The sequence below is a fragment of the Periophthalmus magnuspinnatus genome, chromosome 16, assembly GCF_009829125.3.
Source record: "Periophthalmus magnuspinnatus isolate fPerMag1 chromosome 16, fPerMag1.2.pri, whole genome shotgun sequence".
Lineage (NCBI taxonomy): Eukaryota > Metazoa > Chordata > Actinopteri > Gobiiformes > Gobiidae > Periophthalmus > Periophthalmus magnuspinnatus.
The window spans coordinates 29,665,965-29,680,442 of NC_047141.1; the positions used below are offsets into that span (position 1 = coordinate 29,665,965).

The 14,478-nt window shown below is 38.0% G+C and overlaps 2 protein-coding genes across 2 annotated transcripts; both read right to left on the reverse strand.

The window, feature by feature from the left end:
• Positions 1 to 377: 377 nt before the first annotated feature.
• On the reverse strand, positions 378 to 3,883 carry aicda (activation-induced cytidine deaminase). The gene is made up of 4 exons (XM_033981553.2): positions 3,721 to 3,883; positions 1,242 to 1,524; positions 596 to 711; positions 378 to 508 (listed from the first exon to the last, which is right to left on the reverse strand). The coding sequence occupies exons 1-4, from the start codon at positions 3,841 to 3,843 to the stop codon at positions 455 to 457; spliced, it is 576 nt and encodes a 191-aa protein (XP_033837444.2). The 5' UTR covers positions 3,844 to 3,883; the 3' UTR covers positions 378 to 454.
• Positions 3,884 to 8,101: 4,218 nt separating this feature from the next.
• On the reverse strand, positions 8,102 to 13,798 carry nat14 (N-acetyltransferase 14 (GCN5-related, putative)). Its single transcript, XM_033981210.2, has 4 exons — positions 13,619 to 13,798; positions 11,986 to 12,130; positions 9,556 to 9,861; positions 8,102 to 8,871 (listed from the first exon to the last, which is right to left on the reverse strand). The coding sequence occupies exons 2-4, from the start codon at positions 12,064 to 12,066 to the stop codon at positions 8,428 to 8,430; spliced, it is 831 nt and encodes a 276-aa protein (XP_033837101.1). The 5' UTR covers positions 12,067 to 12,130; positions 13,619 to 13,798; the 3' UTR covers positions 8,102 to 8,427.
• Between the last annotated feature and the right edge of the window lie 680 nt (positions 13,799 to 14,478).

The window sequence follows — 14,478 nt, forward strand, 5'->3', positions numbered from 1 at the left end:
TGTGTGAAGAGAGGCCATTAAGACTGAAACTGGAGACAATAGCTGCTACAGTTTCAGTGTTGTTAGCTCCTCCCTTCAGACAGATATAAGGCAGTGTAAAGCAGTAATCTCACCAGAACTGAAGAAGCGGCTTGGACGGGCAGAGAAACGTCTTCACTCCTGCAGCATTTTGTCCAGTTGACAGATTTAACTTTGGCTTTTACTAAACATCTCATTGTGTAATAATTTGCGCACCAGACAACCATCATATGAAATCAGTGTTTATTTGTAAAAGGTAGGTAATGAATAATGCTATAAAAAGTGACTTTTTGTTTTAAATCACTAGTATTAGCTTGCCATTATAGCTTTTCTCAGGTTTTTCATTCTCAGGTGAAGACTTGGGACAAAGTTGAGCAGAAAACATAACAGGACCGACTCCAGACGTTGTAGTGGTCCATTTGATACTAGTTTTATGTCACAACAACCCAAGAAGTCTGAAGGCATCTCTTAAATCCTCTGTTTCACATGGCTATAACAGTAAAAAGATCAGATTGTCAGCCACAGAGTGTAATAATAATAATGATATGTCTAATTTATCACTTATAAAGGAGCTTACTTGAAGGATACGAGTCAGTTTCCTGGTCAGACGTACTGAGTTTTGGTGAAGTCCTTCCCAGGCCTTGAAGTTCGTCTGGTTTCGCGCCACAAATGTTTGCCAGCAGTAAAAGTAGTCTATAAAATATTATATATTTTGAAAGTAGTGTTGATTGATTTGGCATAGGTGAAATCTGCGTTCACACACTCAAATTGTTTTAGTCCTGGTTTTTATCCCCAGTTTATTTGTTGTATAGACCAGGGTTTGATCCTGATCTAGTCCTGGTTTAGTCCACATATAATTCTGATTTAGTCCCAGTTTAGCCCCAGTTTAGATGTGGTGTGTTTAAGTGTGAATGCAGCCATAAAGTTGCACTATGAAACTGTTATAGTAGGAGGTCTGCTACTGACGATTTTGCTTCTTTTTTTCCAATTAGACATGTTTTTATAGTTCAAAAATACATTGAAAAACATTGGGGGTCATCTCTCCACAGATCTGACCTATATTTGGCTTTGTGGCATCACCTGATTGTCTTGTTTCCATAGAAATAGATAAATTTACTGCCATGCTGTGGAATATTCTAATCTAGACAAAGCAATAACATTTTCATGGAATGGAAAGCGCATTTAAAAAAAAGAAAAAAAAAATCAAAAGTATGTCATTGTACCTTTATATTTCATGACTGTTATATGCACTCCGGCTCTTTTCAGCATCCTCAAACCTTCCCGCTCCCTGCTCTCCTCCAGGTCACAGAAGTAAAGCCTTGAGACGAAGATCCGGAGACGCAGGTTTGGGGTTTTTGTGAGAAACTGTGTGAGTTTGATGGAGCAGTTGACGCATGGAGACCAAGAGCAGAACCAGGTGATGGAGTAACTGAGTCGTCTCCTCTCGTCAGCATCAAGCCCCCAAAGACCAGGGCACAGCGCTCCCAGGTAACGCAGGAACAGGATCTGGATGAATGGAGTGAGACTCATGGGAATTTTCAGGGATTTTGACATGATTCATTAATTTACAGATATTCATGATTAGATTGATCATTATAAACATGATTTTCATTGTTTTGAGGTTCACTGACACTGTTTTTACGGAGTTGTTTTCAGTTTAATTTCTGAGCATTGTTATTTACGAGGTGCATTCGAACACCCCGCATTGCTCAGTCTGGTGTAACCCTTTTTACTTTTAGCGGCTCTAAATAAACATCCCCTGTGAAAAGGACAACGTAAATCGTCTTCTGTGCCTAAAAGTCTACAACACACAGGTTAGAAGTTGGCAATTGACTGTTTAAAATCAAATAAAAACAGCAAAATTAAGGATTATCATCTATTAAAAAAAAGTACTTATTAAGATATGATAAAAAAATGTATATAGAATAGAAATAAGGAGATGCATTTCTACACTTTTGTGGTTAAAAGTGCCCTAACTTTTCAATTTCGAGGTTTGCCAAATGAATGGAGATGTTTGATCGTTTTGCTTCGAATGTTCCATAGTATGACATTAAATTAATTTTTTTGCTTCACTTCAATTTTAATTCTATTTAATTTTAATGCTCGAAAAACATGCCTTTTTACTGTGAGCAAGTTCGCTTTTCCATAGATCTGACCTGTGATTTGCCCTGATGGAGATAAATGTATTAAAAGCCATACAATAGAACATTCCAGGCAAAGCTTTAACATCTCCATGGAGACAAGCTGAGTTACTTAGTGCACCTTAAAACTGTCTGCAATACAGTACTTTTACCACAACATTTAGCACATTTTTGATAGATTGCAAACAATTTATCTTATTATTGGTTTCATGCAATCCCAAAAGATACTGAGACATTTACTATTGTCAGTACTACAATACTATAATACTACAATACTAAAGTCATCGTTGTAGGTTGGCCGAAGAGAACAACACTGTATAAAATGTATTTATACGGGACTACGTCATACACTGCCTGAATATCTCATTTCTTTGTTGATCTTTGAATCGGAAACATTTAATAAAAGCTCACCAGGGCTTAGATGTAAAGGAAAAGAAAGGGCTTTTGGCTGTTTTGCTTCTGAAAAATAGACTATATTTCAAGTACGAGCAACACTGGATACTTCGGTGCCACAAATGCACTTTAATAATCTATTGTTGCTATGAGTCAGTGGAATAGTTAAAGCCAAATTACCGTATAACACGCACAAGTTTTTAAAAGTTTGCACATGTGACAAAGAAATGGCTAACATCAATGCAACTTTACTGAATGTGTGAGAAAGACAGAAAATTTGTATATATCAGGGGTCTCAAACTCGCGGCCCGGGGGTGAATTGCGGCCCGCGAGACGACATTTTGTGGCCCGCAGGACATGAAATATGAAAATTTAATGTTCATGTGGCATTACCATGTTCCTCAAAGACACATGTCACTCGCGCTGTGTACTCCCGCCACAAAAGATTCAACAAATAACAATGTATGTCCATAAAATCCACAAAAAATAGCAGCGATGACTTTTGAGAAGATTTTAACAAAGCTTTTTTTGTGGAATACCTGATGAAATTGAGTAACTGAGTGATTGTATGTGTGTGTGAACTCAATGGTTTTTTTTAGAAATGTTGTATTTGAGGGGCGAGTGTGTTGTTTTAGATGTGTGTACCGTATGTTTACACGTCTTTCATCGTCCACCTACACCAAACTGTTACTTCTACTTAAACTTCAGCCTGTCCAGGGACAACACATGGAAATTACTTGTAGTATTTTCGCTACAACCTGGCACCAAACGCCTTTCCTGTTTTTTAAGGTCAGTGTGTTGTTGTGCACTGTCTCTGTCCAAATAATAAGCAAATCAAACCAAACCATTACTGTTTTTAATGTTTTAAATGGACCTACGTGAGTGTAAATACATAGGTCCATAGAGTGTACAGTGTTTGTTTGTATTTTTCTGCAGCAGGACACCCATAAAAAGCAGAGTCTGAGTGCTCTCATTGGGCTGCCCCTGTATACATAAACATAAACTACACCCACCCCCACAGACACATAGTAATAATACCTTTTATGTATATTGCAGTTAACATTCGAAAAAACAAATCTCAAAGTGCTCTCTCAATAGCAGAGATCAACATTTTCACTCACAAACATGTTTTTTTCCTGCAGTGATTTGAGCCCGGCTGCATACAGACCTCGACATGGCAGCCGTTGCGGTTTCGGAGGTGTCCAAAGTCAAAGGACAGAGAGTCGGGCCCCACTCGTCTCTTCACTACGAAGCACAGGTACGTCTCGTGTCGACCTTTCGCCCAGCGCATGTTCTTATAGTGGTAGATGAACTTTTTCTTTGGTAATAGTACACTGGAACAAACAAACAAACAAACAAACAAACAAACAAACAAACAATGCACTTGATTAATAGATGCATTATTTTGGTAACTGGCAAACTCCAAAAAACTTGTCAAATCTAATAAAAAATATAGTCAAAATCTTTAATTAACTTTATCTAACAAGATTTTTTTTTTTATTTTATTTGTTAAATCCATTCATAAAAGACAAAAAATGTAACAAAAAACAGTGTTATTAATTGTTGGAGAGTCTGCCATCTGTGTATTTATGTTTTATTTATTCAAACACAGTATTTTATTGCCAATTTACTGTATAATCCTTGAAAAAAAACATACATTCATGCCTTGATTGTGTGACGATACATAGGTTTAATGCCATATTGCGGAATATTCCAGGCAAAGAAAGCAATAACATATCTATAGAGACATGCAGGCAAGCAACACCACCGCAGTTACATAGTGAATCTTTAAGTAACGTATAAAATTATGGTAAAGTAAATAAATGACTTATTATTAAAGGGAAAGTGTATGTTTAAAGGTTCTATATTACGCAAAATTGACTCTTATGAGCTTTAAGTCATGTTATAATGCAGTTATTTCATCAAAAACAGACCTGGACTTGTGTTTTGTTTCATTCACACATGTTTGAGTAACATTTTATTATTAGTCTGTAACATCTCCAAAGCTCAAAACGCTCTGTTCCACCTTGTGATGTCATGAAGTGGTAGTTTTGACATTAACCGCTACTTTTTTTTACCATTAGTTTAGTAAAAATTGCCAATTCCAGCGGTGAAATGATCCAAATGATTCTAGTGAAAGTGTATAGAGTTTAAAAACACAGCGGAGCACTTCCTGTATCACCACATGATGACATCACAAGGTGGAACAGAATGTTTTCAGTTTAAGAGAAGAACTAAAAAAAAAGTAAATATGCAAAGTTTGTGTGTTAATAAACCAAAACACGACTCCGGGTATGTTTTTGATGAGGAAACAACATTATAACATGACTATTTTGCGTCATATCGGACTTTTAAAGATGCGCTAATCCCTTTAATAAATCAGAAAATAACGTCATTTGAGCCCTTTAAAAGCAGAAATACACGTCGCTATAAAAATGCACGACTGTAGACAGATTAAAAGCATTTAAATCACTATATGTAGACGCACTTATCTCTGTAGCAGCTCTAATTTTATCCATTATGTTATTTTTAACTCGTTGCATTAGTCAGTGTTAATAGTGAGAACTTTTACTATCCATTTGTCTCAGTCTCACTTTCAGAAGTTGCACTGAAACTACTGTACAGCGGTTCATTTGGCCCCCGACATGTAAAACCACACCTGACAATCACTTACACCTCACTGCATGGAAATAAACTATAGATTTATGGAGCAAATGGATGTTAATTGTTGAAAATATGACTTAAAATGCAGTGCAATGAAATAGATCCGTTGTACTCACCTGTCAAGTTTGGTGATCATTTTGAAAGAAGAAGAAGCGTCTCGTCTTGGCCTTGTGTTGGGCGTCAGGGATAAATCAACCCTAAAATGAGAAAGAGTGAAAGTCTGTGATGAGGGGGGAACTGAAAACATATAGCTTACCTCTAAACATAAACATCCGGCTTTAAACAAAGACAACATCTGGTTGGACAAGACAAATTCAAAAGTTGTAGTGTCACAAATGAGACGAATGAAGCGTGCAGGAGCCGCTCACGTGAAGGTCGTGTTTCGTTGTCATATCTGTCATTTAGAGCTCACCATAAAACACTGACTTATTTCTCTAGACTGTAGTTTTGTGCATGAGAAACTGTGTGTAGTTTACTTTTACGACAACTTTATTTCAATATCATGATTTGCCTTCTGACTCAATGAGAACATTTAAACTAAAACAGTGAAAATGTGTCAAAATAAAAGGTTAAAGTTGCTCTATCTGGTGCAGGGTTTGTTTCTATAGAGATGTTATTACTTCTGCAACTCACAGTAAGAATATACAAGTATTTTTGAGCAGTAAAACACCTGCAATGGATTAAATGACGTGTTTATGCCACACTATGGTGCATTTAACAGTTTTCATGGAGACGAGCAGGAAAGTTGAGTCGTGTAACTATTTAATTTGGATTAAATGAAGGAAAGGTGAGTTTATTTGTATAGAACAATTGGTGCACAAAGTAATTCAAAGCGGTTAATAGAAAAAATCACAGTGCAAACAAATCAAAGCATAAAAAATCTGCATAAAAGTTACATTAAAATGGAAAAATTAAGAAAAAATGACAACTATCTGACTTTTTAAAACGATAAAATAATAAAATACCTGTAAATGGGATTGAGAAATGCAGAATGAGACTATTTTTGTGATTTAGTTTCTAGCAAAAAACTTGTGCCTGGCAATTTTGCAATATCTAACTGTGGTTTCCAAACATGTGTTGTTTTGAAAATACAGGCAAAGTCGTGTAGAAACATTTGCACCTCGACACAGAAATGTGAATGCCACTTTTTGTGTGTCTCAACTTTTCCACCTGGTAAACTCCCTGCATCCTCGGGCCCCAAATTAGCTGGAACCGAAAGCATTACGAATCCTTCAAGGTCCTGACACCTATTTTGTCTCTCATTTGGGTTTTCCCTCGTCGGGCAGAGTGCAGTTTGTAATGGGCCACCCGTGTTCAGGGTCTCTGCCAGACCAGGGTCCAGACTGTGCAGGAACTTGTCTTTGACCACTTTATGCCAATTTAATCATTATTAATGTTATTACTCTGTGACTGTATTTCTCAGAGTAGTTTTTGGCCACTACTTTTACCTGTACTTATTAAAATACATGTTTAAACAATACTCTTTCTTGGCTTTATGTTTGATTTCAACACTTCTGTTTCTTTCAGTTGTGGATATAATCGTGTTTTTGTTTGTTTTATCATTTTATTATAGCAGAAATCGGTGCATTATTTCATTGTTTGTTCAACTTCACAAATCAGGTCACAGCCAAAGTGTCAGTACTTGTAGTAGTTTCACTAAAGACTTCAACTCTTGAAGGTTTTTTTTTGGGGGGGGGTCAGTGCTTTTGACTGCTATTTTAGTACTTCATGATATCATTTGTTTCTTTGTTGAATATAATTTGAGGACATGTGTACTTTTACCTTGCTCTGTTCTGAGGTCTGTTTTGGTCCAGTGGCAGTGCAGCAGGCTCCCTCCGTTCCCATGCCTCCCCTCACCCTCTCGTGCACTCTGCGGTTTGGGGAATTCACCGTTTCCCAGGACGGCTGTTTTTGGAGCTCCTCTGTGAGTGTGTGTGTGTGCCCTCTGAAGGAGCACGTCATTAACACAGTCTATAGGTTATACATCATCTGGAACTAATTTCTCTAATTTATCTTTTGATTATGTGGTGCCCAGCCTTTAGACTTTCATGTGTGTGTGTGTGTGTGTGTGTGTGTGCGTGTGTGTGTGTCTGTGTGTGTGCACAGAGCACCCTCCCCTCGTATTACATTACTCCGACAGTGCACAAACTTAATGTCTCTGCACAGTTCTTCTTATGTGTCTCCTCCACTTCAGGATGGATGCCAAACTCTATGTAACCACTTCCCACCCAGCTCTTTGGTCTGACCACAGCTGACCAAGGTCATCGCTCTGCTTTACATGAGCTGCTCTGTACTGTCAGTGTGTGTGCAGAGGTCCAGCAGGGCCAGACACGGCTGTGCATTTACCCCGAGCTCAGGGGCACAAACCGGGTGTAAGAAACGCCAAGTCATACTTTCCGAAACCCACCCGCCCACGCCCTGCGCAGAGCTCGTACACACACTCACGTACACACTCACACACTCGCATACACACTCACCATACCGTGCAGACGCACATAACCACAGTCACAAACAGACTGTTTCCAGTGTGTGAACTCACATCTGTTTCCTGACAACAATAATAGGCTCAGATCAAACAGGCGTCAGGTGTGACCTGACATTCACCAAGTGTCAGCCTAACACCAGCACTTACTCTATAGTGTTTCAGTGCATGTGCATACACTATAGCTTTTATAGTTGTCTTTAAAATAAAGTCACATAGAGGTAAAGTCTTGTACATCCTGTGACACTGAGGTGAGGTGGAGGTGTGAGCAGATGTGAGAGTGGTCTGTGAATGTGCACGACTCGGGGCTCCTATAAACCCAGAAACACTTGTACCTGCAAACCACAGTTTCATATCCGACACCACCACTTTGATTTTAGATATAATGCACCAGTTATTCAAGTTACATCTGCTGACACAGCAAAAACAGCAAACACTTTATTCTATTCTTCAGATTTAAAAAAGACACATCCTCCAAATGCAGCAATGGCACACGAGTTCAAAATAATCACAGAGCGTTTTGGCTTAAACATGTTTTACAGAAAGATTTCAGTATATGCATGAAAAAAGTTTTACATTTTAAAGAATATCACAAAAACACAACCATCACAAACAAAATAAGATTAAATAAATAAGTAAATAAATAAAACATTAACTTAAACATTCATGAAACAAAACTTTATTCGTACTCATGGGGTTCAGCTTTTCGTCTTTTCGCTTTCGCTCTCCTCACAGGTCTTTATAGAACACCTTTGTGAGCGGGTAGCCCATAAAACCTCTTTCCGGAGTTTCCAATTCTATCTCTTTGTCGTCCTCCTCCTCCTCTTCGGAATCTTGGCCCAGAATCCGAAAACCCAACTTCCTGAAGAACACCTCTCCCACTTTGGAAGGATACGGGACATGTGCGTAAACCCTGTGAGCTCCGGTGTCTCTCTCTCTCTGCTGTAAACTTTGGACCAGAAGTCGACCTAAACCTTCTCGTCTGTACCAGGAGCTGACCACCACTCTGCAGAGTCGCCTGATCCCTGGTCTCACTTCGTTCTCTCTGAAGATGCAACCCTGGATCTCTCCGTCGCACTCTGCCACCCACACCTGCCCCGCCGCCTCTGCTCGCTCTGGGCTGATGGTCTCTGCTGAACTGCTCTTCTCTTTGGCTCCTAATTTACGTCTGAGCTAAAAGAAAACAGACAAATGATTATGATAAAAAAGTGTACGCAAACACAAACTTTTTTATGTGGAAGATCCATCAAAAATGTTGCTTTATGTTCAACTTTTAAAACATTTTAATCATTCAGTTCAGGTATGATCCATTGTAAAAGAAAAATTCAATTATTTCTGGACAAAAAGATGTTGTTTTTTTTTGTTTTTTTCATCTAACCAGAACTAAAGAAACAACTTGGATGAGCAGCAAAATGTCTTCACTTAAAAACCTTGTCCAGTTGACAGAATTGAAGTCTTAATATGTGTTTTTTTTGTTTGTTTGTTTTCTTACTATAGTTTTTCAAATAAGTTTATTGTATATATTGTATTTTAATCGCTGTGTGGTGACCTGGACTGCCTCGGAAAGCGCCTCAGATAAAACGCGTAATTATTAAATATCGAATCATTTCATTAAGGGACCACTTCTGGCCCCTGACTAGATTTTATTGGATCATATTAGAGGAAACAAGGCCACCCAGCTCGGAAAAGGAACAGTGAACCTTCTTGTTGTGAGGCAGGTCGTGCTAACCACTATGCCACTGTGGAACCTCAATGTTTAGTCTACTTTACACCAAAAGTTAATACGGTTAAGATAACATGTGTGCGTATTCAGCAGGAAGCAGGGTCCAAGGGCTAAATAATCACAATAACACTGACTTTTCTTGTTGTAGGCGTCTTTCCACTGATTCGACAGTACGGGTTTGGCAGAGTTTCATCTTGTGAGTCTCTGTAGGCGCTGCCAACGTAGTCCCAGGACGGCCGACTGCTGCCCAGAACCCCGACCGACCGCGGCATGGTGATCTTTAGAAAGACGATCAGGAGGAAGACTGGAATAGCGAGAGCCAAGATGAACGAGTGAACCAAGCAACGCAAGATGGAGGAGAAGACAGCCAGAATGAACAGGCAGAGCGGTCGGGTCAGAATATGTAGAATCAGGCGGTTTTCATTTCCCTCGCAGCCCTCCTGGAAACACAGATTCACAATGGGTTAATTATTAGTAGAGGTTAGAAGGGGTGGACGCTATGCTAAAATTTAACATCACAATTTTCATGTTTTATAGTATTTTTTACACATTTTTTAAAAGATAACTAAATCCATCTGCTGTTTCTGAAAGTTCCCTGTTCACTGTGATTGGCTAAATCCACCTGTCACTCACTCAAAGCATGATGGAAGTTTGACCAATAGGAGAAAAGGATGTTGGATCGGCCTGTCACGATTAACACATTTTGAAGCGCGTTATACATGTATTGCTGAAGTAAATATAGACGATAAATGATAATATTGAAACTCATTTATGCCACTGACACAACAATCCAGGAGATTTAGCCCACAAAAACTATTCTAAATCTACAATATTGTTAAAAAATATAAACTGCAATGAATAAACAGGAGAATGAAACCCTTTCGTACCGAGTTTGCATCTGTAATGAGTCACAGAAGTTATTAAATCAACCTTTTATGGCTTAAATCTTATCTTATAGCCAAAAAATAACCCAAAATGTCCCAGTCGTGCGGGACTGTCCAAACTACAGCCCAGGGGCTAAATGTGGCCCTCAGACCAATTTTTGTTGGCCCTCATGCCTCCTCCTAATCTGGCCCAATTGATCAGGAAGTATTTTTTACTACAAATTGAAAAGATTCTACACCTATAACCTGAATAACATCTGTGAATTGTGACACAAGCGTAAAAATAATCTTCCAAGTCTTATTAACGGTAAAATGTCTTTGTGAAACTTGTGTTAAATGCATTTGACTCCTTGTATCAACACTAGTCTGTGGCCTTCAGCTTCAAATATGTTTCAGTATGTCTGGACATCCCTTCAGTAGTACAAAGAAAAAGTACACACAATACATTCTACTACTACTATAATATTGTTCCAGCTTTCATATATTGAACGATAAGTCGATATAGTGATTGTCGTTAAAGGTCTACTCTTGGAAAGTGTTTATTTTTGACCATGTCTGTATTCGACAAAAAACATGGAATTATAATATGGCGATTTTACCAAAACAGCAAATCGTCACGGGATGAGATCACGATTTGGTTTGCATGGCCATCCTGCTCTGCTCTAGATTAAAGGTGGGCGGTGTATTGATAAATGGAGAATATTGTGATTGTGGTTTGGGAAATATGCAAATTAGAATGCAAAGTATACAGTATTCTAAATGAAAACTATTACAGTGGCTCAGCTGAGCATTTGTCCACTGAATCCTGCTCTCGACATAAACATCATTGGTTGAGCGGTCAGGTCCACTAACCCACAAGTTGGTGGTGCAATGACAGCTCCCACAGATGAATACTGTCATTGTGTCCTTGGGCAAGACACTTAACCCACCTCACCCCCAGTGTCTGTGTACATTGGTGTGTGAACGTGTGTGTGAATGGGTGAGTGGTTTCTTGATGTAAAGCGCTTTGAGAGTCTTGAAGGTGGAAAAAAAAGGTGGTGTATAAAAATGCAACTTTTACCATTTACAACCAACTAAGGTGATCAAAATAAATAAAACAATAACTCAATTTTAGTGTATAAAGTCACAATGAATTTTATAGTTTTTATTAACTTTTTAACTTTTTTATTTGATAGTTCACTCAAAAAATGTAAGCATGTTTCAGTTGTGTTGATGGGTTGCCAACTCGCCTTAACATTGTCCATATATTATCATCATAATATGCCAATAATAAAAATATACAGTTTTGTCCATATCTAGCTCAGCTCAATAATGGATATACTAGTCCCAAAATGAAATTACCTACATTAAGATAAGATCAGCCATGTTCACACTGGTTTAGCCCCGGTTTAGCCCCGGTTTAGCCCCGGTTTAGCCCCGGTTTAGCCCCGGTTTAGCCCCAGTTTAGTCCTGGTTTAGTCCTGGTTTAGTCCTGGTTTAGTCCTGGTTTAGCCCTGGTTTATCCCCGGTTTAGTCCTGGTTTAGTCCTGGTTTAGTCCCGGTTTATCCCCGGTTTAGCCCTAGTTTAGCCCTGGTTTAGCCCCGGTTTAGTCCTAATATAGCTCTGGTTTAGCTCCGTGTTTAGTCCCAGTTTTCATGTGATGTGTAAACTTGGTCATCATTTACCTAAAGCTTCCTCACCTTGATCAGAGCTTTGACCATCTCAATATCTTCCTCCTTCATCCTCCTCATCACCACCTGATCCAACTCCAGTCGAACCATTTTGTTTGTTGAGGTCTGACGATCAAAGAATTTATGGGCTCATTGTAAAAAGTCTCCTCAAAATCTGGAAATGAAAGTTAAGAGTTACATCATGAATTCAAGAATTAACCTACACACAGATAATGTTGTTTCCTCATCAAAAACAGACCTGGAGTTTTAATTTGTTTCATTTACACAAGTTTAACACACAAACCTTGCATATTTAAGATGACTTCTTCTCTCAAACAGAAAACACTCTGTTCCACCTTGTGATGTCACATCGTAATACAGGAAGTGCTCCACTGTGTTTTAAAACCTTCGCACACCTTCACTAGAATCATTTGGATAATTTCAGCCCTGGAATTGGCAATCTTTACTGAACTAAAAGTAAAAAAAAAGTGGTTGTTAACGTCAAAAGTACCACTTCATGACATCACAAGGTGGAACAGAGCATTTTGAGCTTTGGAGATGTTACAGACTAATAATAAAGTGTTACTCGAACATGTGTGAGTGAAACAAAACACAATTCCAGGTCTGTTTTTGAGGAGGTAACAGCATTATAACATGATTTAAAGCTCACAATAATGCATTATGTGTACTATAGGACCTTTAACTTGATATAACTTTCCATAAAACAGTTGTCTGTACACTGAATTGCACCACATTAGGACACAAACTGCATCTTAAACTATGGATAAAGGAAAACCCAGTCTGTGAGCACTTTGAGTACTTTAAACCACTTTGTTTTGTGTTATTTTTTTGTAATTCTTTCCAGCTGTCTTGAGTGTTACCTGCCAAGAGACATAATGGAAAGTTGCATCTTTGCTATAATCTGGTATATTTACACTAATTACATCTGTTCATTAATACGCACTGTCCCTATTATTATTATTATTATTATTATTATTATTATAGATAATTCATTAGTAAAATACAAATCCTAAAAAGTTCCATGTTAAACCAGAACATCTGAATGTCACACCAAAAACTGTGAATGCATTGGACCTTGGAAAAGAGACTGTGACCTAAATGTAAGACACAAAAATAGGGTGACCAGATGTCCCTATTGACCTGGGACTGTCCCAGTTTTTATCCCTGTGCCCCCTGTCCCAGCAGATTTATCCAAAACCATTGATTTGCCCCCAGTTGTATACATGGAATGTCCCTATTTTTGATCAATTTGACCCCCTCCAACAGTAAATAAAGGGGATATATTGTCATTTGTTGAGCCTAAATACAGAAAACAGGAAAATGAGCATAAAAACAGCATTGATAGAAGTTCCTTAGATATAAACTGACACATTAGTGAGTCAAGAATGGACTCTTTGCACAATGTAGAGTTTTATTTATACTAACCATCACAATCTGGGTGTCTCCCAGTTCTGAATTTTGTCTGTCCACCCAGTGCAAGAAGTCAGTGATATTTTTCATGTCCAGGGAGGCCTTTGAGTGCAGTCCTGGTCCAGTTTAGTGTCATTTAATCCTTGGGGGTTGTGTTCAAATGCTACTGTGAGCTAAGGCTACATGGTTTAGCACAGTGTCTTATTATTATTATTATTCAGCAAATACGCACCTTATCAAAGCGCCTCTTGCAAATCCATTGTCTGGAACATTTGATTGAATGAGCACAGCCCGTTCTAGCGCAAACAGGGCGCGCTATTCCAGGGCAGAGCGCAGTTTTTTTTGCAGCTCGGTGTCTGCTGCTGCCTGACGCACGTTTACGCACTTTACGTAAGCAGCGCGCGCTCCTACGTAAAGGCGTAGAGAATGCGGCTGATACGTACAAACCGCATCTACGTCAAAACAGTAGAAATCAGGTCACTATTATATTTAAATAACATAAAAATAAAATAATAATAAGATCTTTTGGTGTGTGTTTACATCGGAGACAGTGTATGGTTCACATTGCACAAAAAAATAAAAAAATAATAATAAATTAATAATTAAAATAATTAATTAAAAAATAAATAAATACATAAAATAATAATAATAATAATAAAATAGATTTATATCAGAAGAATTAGATTTAGATAAAAAAGAAATAACTTTTTGACAATCTGATATCTTCACAAATAAAATAATGAGCAGATTTTTAAACACATTTTGGTCCAGATGAGATCATTTTTCTTCCTGAAGATGTGAGACAGGCCTCTGCTTTTACAATGTTAAAAATCCAGGCTCAACACAGTTCTATTTATCTGGGCATATGATTAAAAGGGTTTTATTCTGCGCTTTTCTCCTTTAATGTTAATTTAATGATGATTATTTATTATTATTATTATTTTATTGTTATTATTGTTTTGATTTGTTGTGTGGTGATTTTAATGTCTTTCTTATACTGTAAAGCACTTTGAATTGCCTTGTGTACAAATTGTGCTATACAAATGCCAAAAAAAAGCACCTTGATTTACCTTTTACTCTGGATTATACCTG